Source organism: Pseudophryne corroboree, chromosome 12 (assembly GCF_028390025.1).
Source record: "Pseudophryne corroboree isolate aPseCor3 chromosome 12, aPseCor3.hap2, whole genome shotgun sequence".
Lineage (NCBI taxonomy): Eukaryota > Metazoa > Chordata > Amphibia > Anura > Myobatrachidae > Pseudophryne > Pseudophryne corroboree.
Window position 1 is genome coordinate 105,652,022 of NC_086455.1, and position 20,319 is coordinate 105,672,340.

At 46.7% G+C, this 20,319-nt stretch overlaps 1 protein-coding gene across 1 annotated transcript in view; it reads right to left on the reverse strand.

Moving 5' to 3' along the window:
* The window catches only part of TTC6 (tetratricopeptide repeat domain 6), a 660,756-nt gene that overhangs the window by 545,917 nt on the left and 94,520 nt on the right, over positions 1-20,319 (reverse strand). Inside the window, exon 5 of the mRNA XM_063947843.1 lies at positions 3,537-3,652. Within this exon, the coding sequence (XP_063803913.1) occupies positions 3,537-3,652 (116 nt within the window). The remainder of the gene's footprint in view (positions 1-3,536; positions 3,653-20,319) is intronic.

Sequence of the window (20,319 nt, forward strand, 5' to 3'; positions counted from 1 at the left end):
GTTGATGGGGCAACTTCTCCACTGGCTCACTTCTCCACTCTTATGACTGCTTAGTAAATGTCCCCCTAAGTCATGTATAGCAATTTCCCAAGTATAATTTGAGTGATAGTGTAGGACTGACCAGATGGGTGAAGGTTTTACTGCAATTGTTCAACGTAACAATGCAAATTGTGAAACTAACAGACCTATAGAATACATACCCTCCAACTGTACCTATTTAGCAGGTACAGTACCTTTTTTTTATGGTCTGTACCGATTTTTGGCTCTCCAAACTTCCATTGAAAGTACAGGAAAAGGGGTGTGGCCACGCCCCCTTTACCTATGACTACGCCCCTTTCCTAATTTGTAGCAATTTTTATGTGTAAAATGTTGGAGGGTATGTAGAATATAGCAGGGGTTCTCAACTCCAGTCCTCAAGCACCACCAACAGGTCATGTTTTGTGAATATCTTTAAACATGCAAAGATAAGGTCATCTATTTTGCTGCATCAGTAATTATCCCACCTGCTTCCACATACAGAAATCCTCAAAACAAAACTTGTTGGAAAAACTTGAGGGTTGAGGTTGAGAAACAATGCAATATACTGTAGGTTGGAGTGCTTATAGTTTATTTGGGAAGGGCAGACTTTCTATGAAATTGTGGTCACATCCCTCGTGCACCAGAATCATATCAGCCCCTGTGAGGGCCTACAGTATCTGTCTCTCTATATTTCAATGTTTAATTTGTTACACCTGGGCTGATGAAGACTTGGACAGGTTTGAGCTGCCACTACTAGTATGGGATCATCATTTACTTAAGCTCTGAGGAGGACTGTTTTCTTTTAAAATAAATGTTGCTATGCAGGAATCTGTGCTTATTATGTTTAAAATGAAGGTGTGCAGTACAAGCCCCTCTTCCCCTCCTCTATATTGGTTTTTATACACTTGAAGGTTGAGACCCCTTCTGCTTGGTATTAGCACCCTTCCCATAGGCCCTGCGATAATTTTAATCAGCACAGGTCCCTGCAAAGTAAGTCCTTGATAAATTGATATAATTAGTTAGTATTAGGTATGTTACGCACACATCTGATGAAGTTCACCATGTCATGGTGGATGGGCTGTCTTTTGTGGTCAAACATGCTAAGAACCTTACTTATACACCAGTGATGTGCCGTGAGGTGAGACAGGTGAGGCAGAGCCTTTCCTGTCATACTAACATATACACCAGAGTTTTGACTATATAAAGTATATGAAAAATGCAAATAATATATTAGAAATATCTTCTTTGTATTATTCTAATAATTTTTATAGACAAAACTCTGGAGTAAAAAGTCTATGACATGTGAGGCAGTGCCTCCCCTGCCTACCTTGCCGGATCAAAAGCTCACTGAATTACCAGCAGTATATACTGCTGCACCTGTGTATGATGCCCACATGAACCCTTGTGCTCATATATTGTGTGTAAACCTGGCTTTGGTACTAGCGCCTCCTCAGCCATTTACCTCAACGCACGTTTCTGTTATACTCCATGTTACAGATGGGCCCCCCTACATCATTGCTACACTTATGCCATTCAGCCGGTCTCAGCACGCCAGGTTCACTAGGCATCTTTTTTGGTGTCTTTTTTGCCAGAAATGTTTCTTAGTCGCAACGTAATGCGACTAGGATGCAACAGGAAACTGTGCTGATTGATTTAATATGCGACACTTGTCTATGAGTCTATGAATCTGTACACAAAGTGCTAGGATGCAGCAGCTGTGGCTTTTTCCCATGCCAAGATCAATTGTGCTTCGTATGCAGACTCAGTCACACAGATACACAAGTGTACATACATGGAAAAAAGGTGTCGGGATGGTCCTAACTGGCGCTAAGCTGCTCAGGTGTCACAGATTTCAAAAATAAATGTCACCACATTTACATCAAGAAATAGAAAACCAGCAATATGAAACACTGTCATACACCACAAGCGCTAAAACAAGATATCACCATAACGTCCCTTTTAGGCTGAGTGACGGGTCCTTTCCTCTCAGGTATAACTCCCATTCAAGTTATCAACCATAGGATTCACAGGTGTAGATATCATAAAGAGAGATAAAATACAAAAAACAAACAATATGTAGTACGTAATGTCAAGTCCTATTGATGTATATATAATGACTTTGGATGATTTAAGCTGGATTCAGAGCGTACCCCACTATAAGTGGAAATGTAACACACATCAAGGTTTCTTTTACAAAGGCGGCTTTCATTTATTCATATGGCGGCCGATGTGTTAGAGATAGGGTATCACTCAATTTCACAGATGTATTTAAATCATTCCCTGGAGCAGGCAGAGAGATGCGTACCCCAAAACTCACACTCTATAAGTGGGCTGTAAACACATAAAGGTATCTTTCTCTCTTTCAAAGGTAATCCAAGATCGCGTACCCCAACTCACAATTTGGAGGACTGTATGACTCCTATCAAGGTATCTTTAAGTTTTCATGTGAGGATGACGGCTGGAAATTCCTAGTATGGTCTCCCGGCATGAGTCGTAAAGAAATAGAGAAAAACCAATGTGTGACAAATCACATATGTCAAACACCTTAAGTGTATGGCAATTTATTTCCCCTAGGGGAATCAAATGTATCCAGAGTTTCACCACCCCAAAAACGGTGTAAACTGATGCGTACCCAACACTCACACTCTAGAGGTGGGTAATACACTCATAAAGGTATCTTTTATTTCTCCCAGAGTAATAGATGGTAATTCAATGTTGCGTACCCCAACTCACAGTTTGAAGTGTTAGAGGACTCCTATCATGGTATCTTTAGACTTCAGGTGACCGATACAGCTTATGTGTTAAAATTACGTATTTTTCCGTTTACCCCAAAAGAGAAAAAAATGGCAATGCTCATACCAAAGTAGGTGGAAAAGGGGGTTACAAATTTTATTTAACAATACATGCCATTAAAATCTACGCATGGAATACCATGCATAGTGGTGTACAAAATAAATGAATACAAATGAATAAAAATGGCAAAGAGAGATGGTGAACTCTTGCAAAAAAACGGAAAAATATTTTAAAAAAAATTTTTGGGAGCAAAGTACAAAATTAAAATCCGGATAAAAATGGCTACTCACACTCCTGGTAATCGACGCGTTTCAGCCCACATCTGGGCCTTTATCAAGTGCTAGGATGCAGCAGCTGTGGCTTTTTCCCATGCCAAGATCAATTGTGCTTCGTATGCAGACTCAGTCACACAGATACACAAGTGTACATACAGTATCAAATGAATCAGCACTTTCCTGGTACATCCTAGCTGCATTGCCTTGTGAGGACTAATATGCATTTCTGCCAAAAACTGGTGGCTCATTTGCGCCAGAAATCTCGCACTGAGTGACATGATGAGGATAGAAGTATGAAGACACTTCTGTAACGATTTTGACTATCAGTCGTTTTAGTGTTTAAAGTGTGCACCTGCATTTTCTTTTTCCTGTGTGTTACTACAAGTCTCAGCATGGTAGCACTATTATGTTTAAAATTAGGGTCTGCAGTGTGGTTTTTGTAATAATTACTTAGTTCTTGATTTCCAGGTAGCAAGAAGAGCTGCAGGAGCACGCCTCTGTGCTGTCTCCCGTCTTGTCAGTGGTGCTGCATCTCCTTTCACATGAATTATGTCTGAGATGGTGAGCTGCAGAAAAAAAAACAATTGTTTCAGGAGTTTAAAAAGGGAAAACAGGAATTTTTTCAGCTCGTAAAAATACAAACAGTTGTCCTGTCAACACCTGGTGATTTCTAACTCCAGCCCCTCCCTTTGAACACAATCAGACAGTCGCCATGGCTCACAAAAGCCATCAGACTCTTAGGGGGAGATTCAAATGTGTGAAAAGTCAGTTGGGAGTCTGTTTTTTCCTATCTAATAGACAGGAAAAAACAAACACCCAACCGACTTTTCAAACATTTGAATTCCCCTCTTAGTGTAAATATTACACAAATAGATATGCTGTTTTTAGTTGAGTATCATCAGATCTATCATAAGATGATGTACGTATGTCTATGACCTAAGGGGGTCATTCCGAGTTGTTCGCTCGCTAGCAGATTTTAGCAGCATTGCACACGCTAGGCCGCCGCCCTCTGGGAGTGTATCTTAGCTTAGCAGAATAGCGAACGAAAGAGTAGCAGAATTGCGAATAAATAATTCTTAGCAGTTTCTGAGTAGCTCGAGACTTACTCCTACATTGCGATCAGCTCAGCCCGTTTCGTTCCTGGTTTGACGTCACAAACACGCCCTGCGTTCGGCCAGCCACTTCCCCGTTTCTCCAAACACTTCCACGTTTTATCCTGGCACCCTGCGTTTTTTCGCACACTCCCAGAAAACGGTCAGTTTCCGCCCAGAAACACCCACTTCCTGTCAATCACACTCCGATCACTTCAACTGTGAAAATTCTTTGTTCGGACGTGAGTAAATCTACTAAGTTTTGTGCTAAAATACTTAGCGCATGCGCGCTGCGTACCATGCGCATTTTTGCCTTAATCGCTCCGTTGCGAAAATCGGCAACGAGCGAACAACTCGGAATGACCCCCTAAGTAACTTAATAGACCATACTTACCTAGTACCTACTTTTGCAAAAGCTTATCAGGGAGATTGTGAAAGCAGTGGAGGTGTGAATGAGAATTCCTCCTCAGTCAGATCTACTTGTTAACAAAAAGACATTGATACATTTCAGGGCTTGTTCATACTGTGTTCTACTCACATGTGGTTCCATATAAGTGGTCATGAGAAACATTAAGAATTGAGCAGCCAAAATGAAGCCACAGGGATCATTGTGCTTTATAACAAATGGAGGGAAATGGGCCAAATCAAATGATCCATTTGAATATATATCTCTTGTTTCGTTTTTTTTTTCCAACTACATAACAGCTACATAAGGGGGGAAAGGTGAAATCAAGGATAAGGCTAGATGACCGATGGCCACGCAGAGTGATCCGATGTGCGTCTTCAGACGCAACAGCAGATCTTGAAAGCACGCAGGAGGTGTCTATTTACACCAGATGCCTACTGCTGCATTAGCATATTAGCTGTACAGTATTGTACAGCCACTTCCTTGCGGCTGTGCACTATGAATCAGGCCCTTTGCCTTTTAGTACCCCGGGACTCAAAAGAAGGCGATAGAGAAGGTAAAAGTCCTAGATGCACAAATTTGCAGACATAGGTTTAAGACTTTTACCAAGGCTAAAATATTACCTGTCCTGAGTATGGACCATTGCTTTCAATTTGCTAATCCAATGTAACCATGTATATGTTCTCATCAGAGTTAGGATCGATCCATTGGTAGAAGAAATGTAATACAACTAAGCCTTTGCTTTTTTATTATTTCTTTACCCATGGAGAGGAGGGTGCGGTTTGTGAAATGAGTGTAGAAGGGGGGTCACTTGTTTGCACTTTAAACTTCCAAATGAGCAAAAGTTAGTAGCGTTGTCAGGTGAAGTGCTGGGCTTCTCAACACACACGCACATTACCTATCTGTATTATTGGGGTGACCTTGTAGTAAATTTTGCTCTTAACTTTTCTAATAGTGTATGTTAACGAGTATTGGAACGCTTATTGATTTAGTACTGGGACTATTCATTCCATTGGCAGAAATGCTGATTTTCTGATATATGGACCCAGAAGTGTAGCTCCTTCATTATTTGTACTACACCGGGATGTAGTCAGAATGTCAACATTTAGAACATCAACATGTTTAGAATGTTGACATTTAACATTACAACATAGGGGGTCATTCCGACCTGATCGCACGCTAGCTATTTTTTGAAGCTCTGCGATCAGATAGTTGCCGCCTTTGGGGGAGTTTTCACTTTGCAAGTGTGCGAACGCTTGTGCAGCCGAGCGGTACAAAAAAGTTTTGTGGCATTCCTGAGTAGGTCTGAATTTACTCAGCCGCTGCGATCACTTCAGACTGTCCGGTCCCGGAATTGACGTTAGACACCCACCCTGCAAATGCTTGGACACGCCTGCGTTTTCCCAACCACTCCCTGAAAACGGTCAGTTGACACCCACAAACACCTTATTCCTGTCAATCTTCTTGCGATCGGCTGTGCGAATGGATTCTTCGTTAAATCCTTCGCCCAGCAACGATCCGCTTTGTACCCGTACGACGTGCCTGTGCATTGCGGTGCATACGCATGCGCAGTTTTGCTGAGTTTTGACCTGATCGCAGCGCTGAAAAAAATAGCTAGCGTGCGATCAGGTCGGAATGACCCCCATAATGTCATCACTGACATAAAGTCACATTACGACTGATGACAGTTAGAATGTTGTCACATGAAATTAGGGTCAGGCTGCTGTTAAGATTAGGAATAAACTGTAATTAGGATTAAGTATAGGCTGTGATTAGGGATAGGCTGCGATTAGGGTTATACTGTAGTGGGGATTAGGGATAGGCTGTGATTAAGGTTATACTGTAGTGAGGATTAGGGATAGGCTGTGATTAGGGTTATACTGTAGTGAGGATTAGGGATAGGCTGTGATTAGGGTTAGACTGCGGTTAAGATTAGGATTAAACTGTAGTTAGGGTTAGGTATAGGCTGCGATTAGGGTTATACTGTAGTGAGGATTAGGTATAGGCTGCGATTAGGGTTATACTGTAGTGAGGATTAGGTATAGGCTGTGATTAGGATTATACTGTAGTGAGGATTAGGGATAGGCTGCGATTATGGTTATACTGTAGTGGGGATTAGGGATAGGCTGTGATTAAGGTTATACTGTAGTGAGGATTAGGGATAGGCTGCGATTATAGTTATACTGTAGTGGGGATTAGGGAAAGGCTGTGATTAAGGTTATACTGTAGTGAGGATTAGGGATAGGCTGCGATTATGGTTATACTGTAGTGGGGATTAGGGATAGGCTGTGATTAAGGTTATACTGTAGTGAGGATTTAGGGATAGGCTGCGATTATGGTTATACTGTAGTGGGGATTAGGGATAGGCTGTGATTAAGGTTATACTGTAGTGAGGATTAGGGATAGGCTGCGATTAGGGTTATACTGTAGTGAGGATTAGGGTTAGACTGCGGTTAAGATTAGGATTAAACTGTAGTTAGGGTTAGGTATAGGCTGCGATTAGGGTTATACTGTAGTGAGGATTAGGTATAGGCTGCGATTAGGGTTATACTGTAGTGAGGATTAGGTATAGGCTGCAATTAGGATTATACTGTAGTGAGGATTAGGGATAGGCTGCGATTAGGATTATACTGTAGTGAGGATTAGGGATAGGCTGCGATTATGGTTATACTGTAGTGAGGATTAGGGATAGGCTGTGATTAAGGTTGTACTGTAGTGAGGATTAGGGATAGGCTGCGATTATGGTTATACTGTAGTGGGGATTAGGGATAGGCTGTGATTAAGGTTATACTGTAGTGAGGATTTAGGGATAGGCTGCGATTATGGTTATACTGTAGTGGGGATTAGGGATAGGCTGTGATTAAGGTTATACTGTAGTGAGGATTAGGAATAGGCTGTGATTAAGGTTATGCTGTACTGATGATTAGGTATAGGATGTGATTAGGGTTTTACTGTACTGAGGATTAGGGATAGGCTGTGATTAGGGTTAGGCTGCGGTTAAGATTAGGATTAAGATGTAGTTAGGGTTATGTATAGGCTGCGATTAGGGTTATACTGTAGTGAGGATTAGGTATAGGCTGTGATTAGGGTTATACTGTAGTGAGGATTAGGGATAGGCTGTGATTAGGGTTAGGCTGCGGTTAAGATTAGGATTAAGCTGTAGTTAGGGTTATGTATAGGCTGCGATTAGGGTTATACTGTAGTGAGGATTAGGTATAGGCTGCGATTAGAGTTATACTGTAGTGAGGATTAGGTATAGGCTGCGATTAGGGTTATACTGTAGTGAGGATTAGGGATAGGCTGTGATTAGGGTTAGGCTGCGGTTAAGATTAGGATTAAGATGTAGTTAGGGTTAGGTATAGGCTGCGATTAGGGTTATACTGTAGTGAGGATTAGGTATAGGCTGCGGTTAGGGTTAGGCTGCAATGAGGGTGTTAGGTGCCGCGGTCCGCGGCGCCGCTCGGTCTGCTTCCGAGCGACGCTCACGGCCGCCGCACCTCCCTCCCTGCCCGCCCGGCGCCTAGCAACGCCAGGACGCCGTGCGTACTGTAGCCGCCGGGTCCCTGGCAACACTAGGACGCCGGGCGTCCTCAGCCGCTGGGTCCATTGCAACGGGGACGCCATTGGCGGACCGCGTTCCCCGTTGCCAGATAGGATTGATTAGTTGCTCGTGCAGCAGGGCAGCTGCACGGCAACTAGTAATTAGGGTCTGGGGGCTGGTCTTGCTGGCCCTCCTGTCATTGGCCAGCAGGGTCTTTTTATGGGAGCCAGCACACTGCAGCCTCGCCGGTGATAGCTTCCTGTATGCTGTTCCTGCCTTGCAACGTCTGTTCCTGGTCAGCTGTATCTGGTCGATCCTGCTCCCTGTGCTCCTGAGTCTGGAGTTCTGAAGCCGGTCCTGGGAATCCTTCCTGTCCAAGTGAACCTGTTGCAGTCATCTGGGGGTTCTCGCTTGTTGGGGTTCTCTCCCGGTTTCGTGAGTAGCGGCTTCTGCCGCGTGTTGTGGCCTAGGCCGCTTAGTCCTTGTGTTAATTTTGTATTGGTGGTTTTTGCGGAGGTTTCCGCTTTTCACTATCCTCCCCGGAACTTGGCGGTGCCGTGTGGGGGAGTGGACAGTGGTATCTTTTGTTGTTCTTTTCCTTTGGCGGCGTGCCGCACATATATTTAGTTTTAGGGTAGTTAGTAGCCCCTAGCTTTCTGTTTGCTTTAGTTAGAGGTCTACTTGTTATTATCCTGCCTCGGTTCACGCCTTGTCTCACTCTTAAGGTGCATACACACGGAGCGATATAACTGAGCGATTTTGACTATATAGTCAAAATCGCTCAGAAAGTTAGTGCAGATCGCTCCGTGTGTACACAGCCAGCGATAGCGATGCGCGTCCCCGCTAGGTCGCTATCGCTGGGAAAAATAGTCAGTGCAGGCAAGTCAATTTTGGCTATGTCGCTGCAAAAGTTAGTCAAAATCGCTAACACTTTAAGAGGCCAGCGATTTTTCCCAGCGATAGCGATGTGCAGGCGGCGGTGGTGCGGGCGGCGGCGGGTTGTGGCGGCGGTGCGGGCGGCGGCGGGTTGCGGTGGCGGTGTGGGCGACGGCGGGTTGCGGCGGTGGGTTGCGGTGGCGGTGTGGGCGGCGGCGGTGCGGGCGGCGGCGGGTTGCGGCAGCGGTGCGGGCGGGGGAAATTTACCTTTCTATTGCAGAGTTTGGCAGCGGAGCGGTACCAGTTTCAAAAATGGCGCCTCAGCGTCATTTTTGAAATTCAAGATGGCCGCCGCGAGCCAATCACGGCTCGCCGCGTCATCGCCCCGCCCCCTCCCGCTGACTTATATAAGTCAGCGCGAGGCAGCGGCTGTCAGTCCGACGGCGGAGGAGGAGCGGAGAAGAGCTCCTGAAGACGCCGTGGAAGTCCTGGATGGGCGGCGGCTATGCAAAAGAGCTTAGCAGCCGCCGCCCACCAGGTGAAGACGCCGGAGCAAGACCCCAGAAGCCCTGGGGAGGTGGCGCCCCCCCAGGTGAAGACGCCGGAAGCCCTGGGAAGGCGGCGGCCATGCAAAAGAGCTTAAAGGCCGCCGCCCCCAGGTGAAGACCCAGTTTAATAAAGGATTTTTAAAAGAATGTGTTGTGTTTTTTTTTTTATATTTTCTTTACAGGTGGACTACAGGTGCCAGCGGGCCCTTTATGTCCGGGCATGCTGGCACTTGTGGTTCTCCAAGTGCCAACATGCTGGGGCAGGCTTGCTGGGACCTGTAGGCCTCCTGTAAAGAACAATATTACTATTGAAAGGCTATCAGCCTCCCATCCACCGGGCCACGGATGGGGGGGACAGCCTCGGGCTTCACCCCTGGCCCTTGGGTGGCTGGAGGGGGGGACTCCTTGATTTAAGGGGTCCTCACTCCTCCAGTGTACCCCGGCCAGGGGTGACTAGTTGGGGGGGTAATGGCACGGCCGCAGGGACCAATATAAAAGTGTCCCCCGGCTGTGGCATTATCTCCCTGGCTAGTGGAGCCCGGTGCTGGTTTGGAAAATACGGGGGACCCCTATGTCTTTTGTCCCCCGTATTTTTTAAACCAGGACCGGACGCAGAGCCCGGTGCTGGTTGTCTAAATATGGGGGAACCCTACTCATTTTTTCCTCTGTATTTTAACAACCAGGACTGGCTCAAAGAGCCCGAGGCTGGTTTTACATAGGAGGGGGGACCCCACGCAAATTTTTTTTTTAACTTTCAGCTATTTAAATACCAGCCACCCTGTAAAATCGTCCTATATATGACACTCATCCCCTTATTTAAATGAGATAGTCAAAATCTCCCATAGCCAAAATCTCCCATAGCCAAAATCTCTTGCATAGTTAGACAAAATCTCTGGTAAAGTTAGTCAAAATCTCCTACTGCCAGTTCAAGGGAAAAGTTAGTCAAAATCTCTCATAGCCAAAATCTCTCCGTGTGTATGCACCTTAAGACCTGGGGGCATCGGAGTTGGGCAGACCTAATCCGCCCTTCAAACGCGGCTGCCGTGGGCCCAAGAAACCATAGTCACTCAGGCGTGAACTGACCACACGGGTAAAACAATGGAGGTAGGGTGCTAGGGGCTATTCCCGTACCACCCCTTATTTCAGCGTCACGTCCTGGTGCTCTGGACTCACTATGCAACATCTCTCTAGTTCTGAGCATCAGGAACGTAACAGAGGGTTAGGATGCAGTTTAGGCTAGGCTGCAATTAGAGCTAGGTTAAACAAGTAGTGTCAACATTCTGAACATGATGACATTATGGTATCAACATAATGAGTGTCAATATTTTTACATTTTATAGCACAGTCCTTGTTCCCACAGAGTACAGTGTCCCTAATCTAGGCGGCCTCAATTTTATTTTCCCTGTACAAATGGACAGACCTACCTGTAAAAAAAAGTGTTTTGATTTGTAAGAACCTGTCAGCAAATTGAGGGTTTTTAAATTCAGTAGTCAAGTAATTTAAGGACCATAGACAGTGGGGAACTGAGGATAATTTAGAATGTTTAATATATTTCCCTCTACGTGTGTTTAAATAAGCTCCCTATGCCATCAGTGGTATTGGTATAATTCAGGACTATAAACTGAAAGATTACTCTTTATCCATTATGAATAAACATTATTATCCCAGATACCTTCATGGGTTTAATCAGTTAGTCCCAGCAACACAAAGGCCAGCAGAAAGTTTCAGGAGCCCCGCTTCCCCCTCCCACCATGGTATCTTCTCGTTGTCAGGCGTTAAATAATCCTTATATGATGCATAGGATGTAGTGAGAACATCTACATAGGAAATCAAGGTTTGGGATAGGCTATGTGTATATACATTTATTCAGAGCAGGGCACTCACCGGGCCAGGGGGTAAATGAATGATCTGTTGTTATGGGGGAGAAGCAGTATCAGCGCATGTTATGTGCACTGATACTGCTTCTCCCCCATGTAATACAGCGGCGGTGCGGGCTCAGTGACAGAGGCGCTATGGGCCCCTGTCCATATCAGCACTGCTAACTAAAAAATAGCAAGGCAATATGAGGGGGCAATGTATGAATGGTCAGCATCGCTGACCATTCCGACACCTGCAGCTGTCGATTTCGACAGCTGCAGGTGGCGATGCCCTATCTCCACAGCAGGGAAAGAGCTGTCCCTGGCTGTGGTGGGTGCCGGCTCCGTACTGCACAGGGGATCTCGTGTGAGTAGCGAGATCGAGTGCATTGAAGCCGGACAGGCAGAGAGACACAGCGCATCAGCAGACACAGCGCTTCAGCACTGAGCTGATGCGCTGTGTGCTCAGGGGGGCATTGCTGGACAGGGGGGCTTAGCACTCCCCTTCTTTGGCAGACAAGATGTTAAAACATCTTGTCGATGTCCCTTCATGCTTCGCAATGAGGCGAAGCAGGAAGTGTTATAGCAGCATGATCCATGCCGCTATAATAGGATTTTAATACCTACCGGTAAATCCTTTTTTCTTAGTCCGTAGAGGATGCTGGGGATGCTTCAAGAACCATGGGGTATAGACGGGATCAGCAGGAGACATGGGCACTTTAAGACTTTAAAAGGGGTGTGAACTGGCTCCTCCCTCTATGCCCCTCCTCCAGACTCCAGTTATAGGAACTGTGCCCAGGGAGACGGACATTTAGAGGAAAGGATTTATTTAATTTTTAAAACTAAGGTGAGATACATACCAGCTCACACCTCAAACACGTCGTACAACATGGCATTCAACAACAACGCATGCAACGGCATGACTAACATCAGCCACAGACTGACTGACTGAACTCAACACATGTGTGTAACCATAACCAATAACTGCAGATACAGTCCGCACTGGGACGGGCGCCCAGCATCCTCTACGGACTAAGAGAAAAGGATTTACCGGTAGGTATTAAAATCCTATTTTCTCATACGTCCTAGAGGATGCTGGGGATGCTTCAAGAACCATGGGGATTATACCAAAGCTCTAGAACAGGCGGGAGAGTGCGGATGACTCTGCAGCACCGATTGACCAAACAAGAGGTCCTCCTCAGCCAGGGTATCAAACTTGTAAAACTTCGCAAAGGTGTTTGATGCCGACCAAGTAGCAGCTCGGCAAAGCTGTAATGCCGAGACCCCTCGGGCAGCCGCCCAGGATGAACCCACCTTTCTAGTAGAATGGGCCTTCACTGATTTCGGTAACGGCAATCCCGCCATAGAATGAGGCTGCTGAATCGTATTACAGATCCAGCGTGCAATAGTCTGCTTGGAAGCAGGAGCCCCAATCTTGTTGGGAGCCCACAGGACAAACAGAGCCTCTGTTTTCCTAATTTGAGCCGTTTTGGCGACATAGATTTTCAAAGCTCTGACCACATCGAGAGACTTCGATTCCGACAAGGCATCAGTAGCCACTGGCACCACAATAGGCTGGTTTACGTGAAACGATGAAACCACTTTTGGCAGAAATTGCTGACGAGTTCTCAACTCCACTCTATCAGCATGGAAGATTAAAATAAGAATTTACTTACCGATAATTCTATTTCTCATAGTCCGTAGTGGATGCTGGGAACTCCGTAAGGACCATGGGGAATAGCGGCTCCGCAGGAGACTGGGCACAAAAAGTAAAAGCTTTAGACTAGCTGGTGTGCACTGGCTCCTCCCCCTATGACCCTCCTCCAAGCCTCAGTTAAGATACTGTGCCCGGACGAGCGTACATAATAAGGAAGGATCTTGAATCCCGGGTAAGACTCATACCAGCCACACCAATCACACCGTACAACTCGTGATCTGAACCCAGTTAACAGTATGATAACCGTAGGAGCCTCTGAAAAGATGGCTTCCAACAATAAACAACCCGATTTGTTTGTAACAATAACTATATACAAGTATTGCAGACAATCCGCACTTGGGATGGGCGCCCAGCATCCACTACGGACTATGAGAAATAGAATTATCGGTAAGTAAATTCTTATTTTCTCTGACGTCCTAGTGGATGCTGGGAACTCCGTAAGGACCATGGGGATTATACCAAAGCTCCCAAACGGGCGGGAGAGTGCGGATGACTCTGCAGCACCAAATGAGAGAACTCCAGGTCCTCCTCAGCCAGGGTATCAAATTTGTAGAATTTAGCAAACGTGTTTGCCCCTGACCAAGTAGCTGCTCGGCAAAGTTGTAAAGCCGAGACCCCTCGGGCAGCCGCCCAAGAAGAGCCCACCTTCCTTGTGGAATGGGCTTTTACAGATTTTGGCTGTGGCAGGCCTGCCACAGAATGTGCAAGTTGAATTGTACTACAAATCCAACGAGCAATCGTCTGCTTAGAAGCAGGAGCACCCAGCTTGTTGGGTGCATACAGTATGAACAGCGAGTCAGATTTTCTGACTCCAGCCGTCCTGGAAACATATATTTTCAGGGCCCTGACTACGTCCAGCAACTTGGAGTCCTCCAAGTCCCTAGTAGCCACAGGTACCACAATAGGTTGATTCATGTGAAACGCTGAAACCACCTTAGGGAGAAATTGAGGACGAGTCCTCAATTCCGCCCTATCCGAATGAAATATCAGGTAAGGGCTTTTATAGGATAAAGCCGCCAATTCTGATACGCGCCTGGCTGAAGCCAGGGCCAACAGCATTACCACTTTCCATGTGAGATATTTCAAATCAACTGTGGCAAGTGGTTCAAACCAATGTGATTTTAGGAACCCTAAAACTACATTGAGATCCCAAGGTGCCACTGGAGGCACAAAAGGAGGCTGTATATGCAGTACCCCTTTGACAAATGTCTGAACTTCAGGCACTGAAGCCAGTTCTTTCTGGAAGAAGATCGACAGGGCCGAAATTTGAACCTTAATGGATCCTAATTTTAGGCCCATAGACAATCCTGCTTGCAGGAAATGTAGGAAACGACCCAGTTGAAATTCCTCCGTAGGGGCCTTCTTGGCCTCACACCACGCAACATATTTTCGCCAAATGCGATGATAATGTTTTGCAGTTACATCCTTCCTGGCCTTGATCAGGGTAGGGATGACTTCATCTGGAATGCCTTTTTCCTTCAGGATCCGGCGTTCAACCGCCATGCCGTCAAACGCAGCCGCGGTAAGTCTTGGAACAGACAAGGTCCCTGCTGGAGCAGGTCCTTCCTTAGAGGTAGAGGCCACGGGTCCTCCGTGAGCATCTCTTGCAGCTCCGGGTACCAAGTTCTTCTTGGCCAATCCGGAGCCACGAGTATCGTTCTTACTCCTCTCCTTCTTATGATTCTCAGTACTTTTGGTATGAGAGGAAGAGGAGGGAACACATATACCGACTGGAACACCCACGGAGTTACCAGAGCGTCCACCGCTATTGCCTGAGGGTCCCTTGACCTGGCGCAATATCTGTCCAGTTTCTTGTTGAGACGGGACGCCATCATGTCCACCTTTGGTTTTTCCCAACGGTTTACAATCACTTGGAAGACTTCTGGATGAAGTCCCCACTCCCCCGGGTGGAGGTCGTGTCTGCTGAGGAAGTCTGCTTCCCAGTTGTCCACTCCCGGAATGAACACTGCTGACAGTGCTATCACATGATTTTCCGCCCAGCGGAGAATCTTTGCAGCTTCTGCCATTGCCCTCCTGCTTCTTGTGCCGCCCTGTCTGTTTACGTGGGCGACAGCCGTGATGTTGTCCGACTGGATCAATACCGGTTGACCCTGAAGCAGAGGCCTTGCTTGACTTAGGGCATTGTAAATGGCCCTTAGCTCTAGGATATTTATGTGAAGAGACGTTTCCATGCTTGACCACAAGCCCTGGAAATTTCTTCCCTGTGTGACTGCTCCCCAGCCTCTCAGGCTGGCATCCGTGGTTACCAGCATCCAATCCTGAATGCCGAATCTGCGGCCCTCTAGAAGATGAGCCTTCTGTAACCACCACAGGAGAGATACCCTTGTCCTTGGAGATAGGGTTATCCGCTGATGCATCTGAAGATGCGATCCGGACCATTTGTCGAGCAGATCCCACTGAAAAGTTCTTGCATGGAATCTTCCAAATGGAATCGCTTCGTAAGAAGCCACCATTTTTCCCAGGACTCTCGTGCACTGATGCACTGACACTTGTCCTGGTTTTAGGAGGTTCCTGACTAGCTCGGATAACTCCCTGGCCTTCTCCTCCGGGAGAAACACCTTTTTCTGGACTGTGTCCAGAATCATCCCTAGGAACAGTAGACGTGTTGTTGGAATCAGCTGTGATTTTGGGATATTTAGAATCCACCCGTGCTGACGTAGCACTACCTGAGATAGTGCTACTCCGACCTCTAACTGTTCCCTGGACCTTGCCCTTATCAGGAGATCGTCCAAGTAAGGGATAATTAATACGCCTTTTCTTCGAAGAAGAATCATCATTTCGGCCATTACCTTGGTAAAGACCCGTGGTGCCGTGGACAATCCAAACGGCAGCGTCTGAAACTGATAATGACAGTTTTGTATCACAAACCTGAGGTACCCTTGGTGAGAAGGGTAGATTGGGACATGGAGATAAGCATCCTTGATGTCTAGAGATACCATATAGTCCCCTTCTTCCAGGTTCGCTATCACTGCTCTGAGTGACTCCATCTTAAATTTGAACCTTTTTATGTAAGTGTTCAAAGATTTTAGATTTAAAATTGGTCTCACCGAGCCGTCCGGCTTCGGTACCACAAACAGCGTGGAATAATACCCCTTTCCCTGTTGTAGGAGGGGTACCTTGATTATCACCTGCTGGGAATACAGCTTGTGAATAGCTTCCAATACTGCCTCCCTGTCGGAGGGAGACGTTGGTAGAGCAGACTTCAGGAACCGGCGAGGGGGAGACGTCTCGAATTCCAATTTGTACCCCTGTGATACTACCTGCAGGATCCAGGGGTCCACTTGCGAGTGAGCCCACTGCGCGCTAAAATTCTTGAGACGGCCCCCCACCGTGCCCGAGTCTGCTTGCAGAGCCCCAGCGTCATGCTGAGGACTTGGCAGAAGCGGGGGAGGGCTTCTGCTCCTGGGAAGAGGCTGCATGGTGCAGTCTTTTTCCCCTTCCTCTGCCCCGGGGCAGGAACGAGCGGCCTTTTTCCCTCTTGCCCTTATAGGGACGAAAGGACTGGGTTTGAAAAGACGGTGTCTTTTTCTGCTGAGAGGTGACCTGGGGTAAAAAGGTGGATTTTCCAGCCGTTGCTGTGGCCACCAGGTCCGATAGACCGACCCCAAATAACTCCTCCCCTTTATACGGCAATACTTCCATATGTCGTTTGGAATCCGCATCACCTGACCACTGTCGCGTCCATAACGTTCTTCTGGCAGAAATGGACATCGCACTTACTCTAGATGCCAGGGTGCAAATATCCCTCTGTGCATCTCGCATATATAGTAATGCATCCTTTAAATGCTCTATAATTAATAATATACTGTCCCTATCCAGGGTATCAATATTTTCAGTCAGGGAATCCGACCAAGCCACTCCAGCGCTGCACATCCAGGCTGAGGCGATCGCTGGTCGCAGTATAACACCGGTATGTGTGTATATACCTTTTAAGATATTTTCCAGCCTTCTATCAGCTGGTTCCTTGAGAGCGGCCGTATCAGGAGACGGTAACGCCACTTGTTTTGATAAGCGTGTGAGCGCCTTATCTACCCTAGGGGGTGTTTCCCAACGTGCACTAACCTCTGGCGGGAAAGGGTATAGTGCCAATAATGTATTAGAAATCAGCAGTTTTTTATCGGGGGAAACCCACGCTTTATCACACACCTCATTTAATTCATCTGACTCAGGAAAAACCACTGGTAGTTTTTTCACACCCCACATAATACCCTTTTTTGTGGTACTTGTAGTGTCAGAAATGTTCAAAGCCTCCTTCATTGCCGTGATCATGTAACGTGTGGCCCTACTGGACATTACGTTTGTCTCGTCACCGTCGACACTGGATTCAGTATCCGTGTCAGGGTCTGTGTCGACCATCTGAGGTAACGGGCGTTTTAGCGCCCCTGACGGTGTCTGAGACGCCTGAACAGGCACTAATTGATTTGTCGGCTGTCTCATGTCGTCAACAGTTTTTTGCAAAGTGCTGACGTTGTCACGTAATTCTTTAATTACTACCATCCAGTCAGGTGTCGACTCCCTAGGGGGTGACATCACTAACACAGGCAATTGCTCTGCTTCCACATCATTTTCCTCCTCATACATGTCGACACAATCGTACCGACACCCAGCACACACACAGGGAATGCTCTGATAGAGGACAGGACCCCACTAGCCCTTTGGGGAGACAGAGGGAGAGTTTGCCAGCACACACCAGAGCGCTATATATATACAGGGATAACCTTATATAAGTGTTACTCCCTGTTATAGCTGCTGTATTTATATATTAGCTGCCAATAGTGCCCCCCTCTCTGTTTTACCCTGTTTCTGTAGTGCAGGACTGCAGGGGAGAGTCAGGGAGCCGTCCTTCCAGCGGAGCTGTGAAAGAAAATGGCGCTTGTGTGCTGAGGAGAAAGGCTCCGCCCCCTTCACGGCGGCCTTTTCTCCCGCTTTTTTCAGGAAACTGGCAGGGGATAAATGCATCCATATAGCCCAGGAGCTATATGTGATGCATTTTTTTTTAGCCATATAAGGTTTTTATATCGTTTTTATTGCGTCTCAGGGCGCTCCCCCCCAGCGCCCTGCACCCTCAGTGACCGGAGTGTGAAGTGTGCTGAGAGCAATGGCGCACAGCTGCAGTGCTGTGCGCTACCTTATTTGAAGACAGGAACGTCTTCTGCCGCCGCTTTCTCCGGACCTCTTCGCTCTTCTGGCACTGTAAGGGGGCCGGCGGCGCGGCTCCGGGACACATCCAGGCTGAACCTGTGATCGTCCCTCTGGAGCTAATGTCCAGTAGCCAAGAAGCCCAATCCACTCTGCAGTCAGGTGAGTTCGCTTCTTCTCCCCTTAGTCCCACGATGCAGTGAGCCTGTTGCCAGCAGGACTCACTGAAAATAAAAAACCTATTTAAACTTTTACTTCTAAGCAGCTCAGGAGAGCCACCTAGCTTGCACCCTTCTCGTTCGGGCACAAAAATCTAACTGAGGCTTGGAGGAGGGTCATAGGGGGAGGAGCCAGTGCACACCAGCTAGTCTAAAGCTTTTACTTTTTGTGCCCAGTCTCCTGCGGAGCCGCTATTCCCCATGGTCCTTACGGAGTTCCCAGCATCCACTAGGACGTCAGAGAAATAGGGGCTTTTGTGAGACTGATAATGTCGATATTATCTTAAACCATAAAGCTATACCTCTAGATGCACTTTTACCTGAGTACACGCTCTACGCACTTTGTACGCTATTTGCGTACAGAGTCCCGTATGTGGTACGTACTTGGCGTACACACGCCGCGCTGAGTGTACAGAGTACGCACAGCGCGTGCACACACAATTGATAACCTTTTAACCTTATTAGTAATACAATGTAATAATATGGTTACACTTTAAACCTTTATGCAGCAAAGCACTGCAATGATGTTATACCTTAAACCTTAAGTAGCGCTGACGGTATAAAGTACCCGCAGTGCGTACACCTTATCAATACTTATAAACCTTATACAGTTAAATACGCTTTAAACCCTAGCAGGGAAATGAGGACACAACACAGATATGTAGTTGAACCACAGGGTTCTAAGGCCACAGTGGATTATTTCAAAAGGTAAAACAGTACAAATTATACACTACAGGCTAACAAGATAAATCTACAACAGAATAATGGCTACAGTCAATGTACATACGTGAGAATGTTTGCAAGCGCTACCCGGCCGGTCCTCCGCTTGTCAGGTAGAAAGCGTTCAGAGTCTTCTGACCAGCCAGGCAGCAACAGGCTTTTTTATACACTACTTCCATATACAATACAATGGTCACTGCAATCCCTTTGTCTATTGGACACAGAGATACATCTTTACCGTACAGGAGAGGACATAGGTTGATTTGAAAAGGTGGGCTATGTCTTTCTCAACTGCTCTTGTGGGTGGTCTCCTCTGGATTCCCCCCGCATACATAATATACAGTAAATACAGTTTAAACCTATATTCTGCTTCTGCATCTAACTATCCTCAGGAACATGCGATCTTCCTCAAACACCAGAATGTTTCCCTTAAAATACCCTACAGCTGGATACCAAACACCACCTTGTAACCTTGTTCTGTCCCCTCCTATCCTGTAAAGGTGAATCCCTTTGTTCTGTTACCATTTTAAACAGCTATTTCTTTCTGATGTGGTGCAGGGGGCTATGTGTACAATGGCCCTCATTCCGAGTTGTTCGCTCGGTAAAAATCTTCGCATCGCAGCGATTTTCCGCTTAATGCGCATGCGCAATGTCCGCACTGCGACTGCGCCAAGTAAATTTGCTATGCACTTAGTACTTTTACTCACGGCTTTTTCATCGGTCTGGCGATCGTAATGTGATTGACAGGAAATGGGTGTTACTGGGCGGAAACAGGCCGTTTTATGGGCGTGTGGGAAAAAACGCTACCGTTTCCGGAAAAAACGCGGGAGTGGCCGGAGAAACGGAGGAGTGTCTGGGCGAACGCTGGGTGTGTTTGTGACGTCAAACCAGGAACGACAAGCACTGAACTGATCGCAGATGCCGAGTAAGTCTGAAGCTACTCAGAAACTGCTACGAGGTGTGTAATCGCAATATTGCGATTACTTCGTTCGCAATTTTAAGATGCTAAGATTCACTCCCAGTAGGCGGCGGCTTAGCGTGAGCAACTCTGCTAAAATCGCCTTGCGAGCGAACAACTCGGAATGACCTCCAATGTGCAC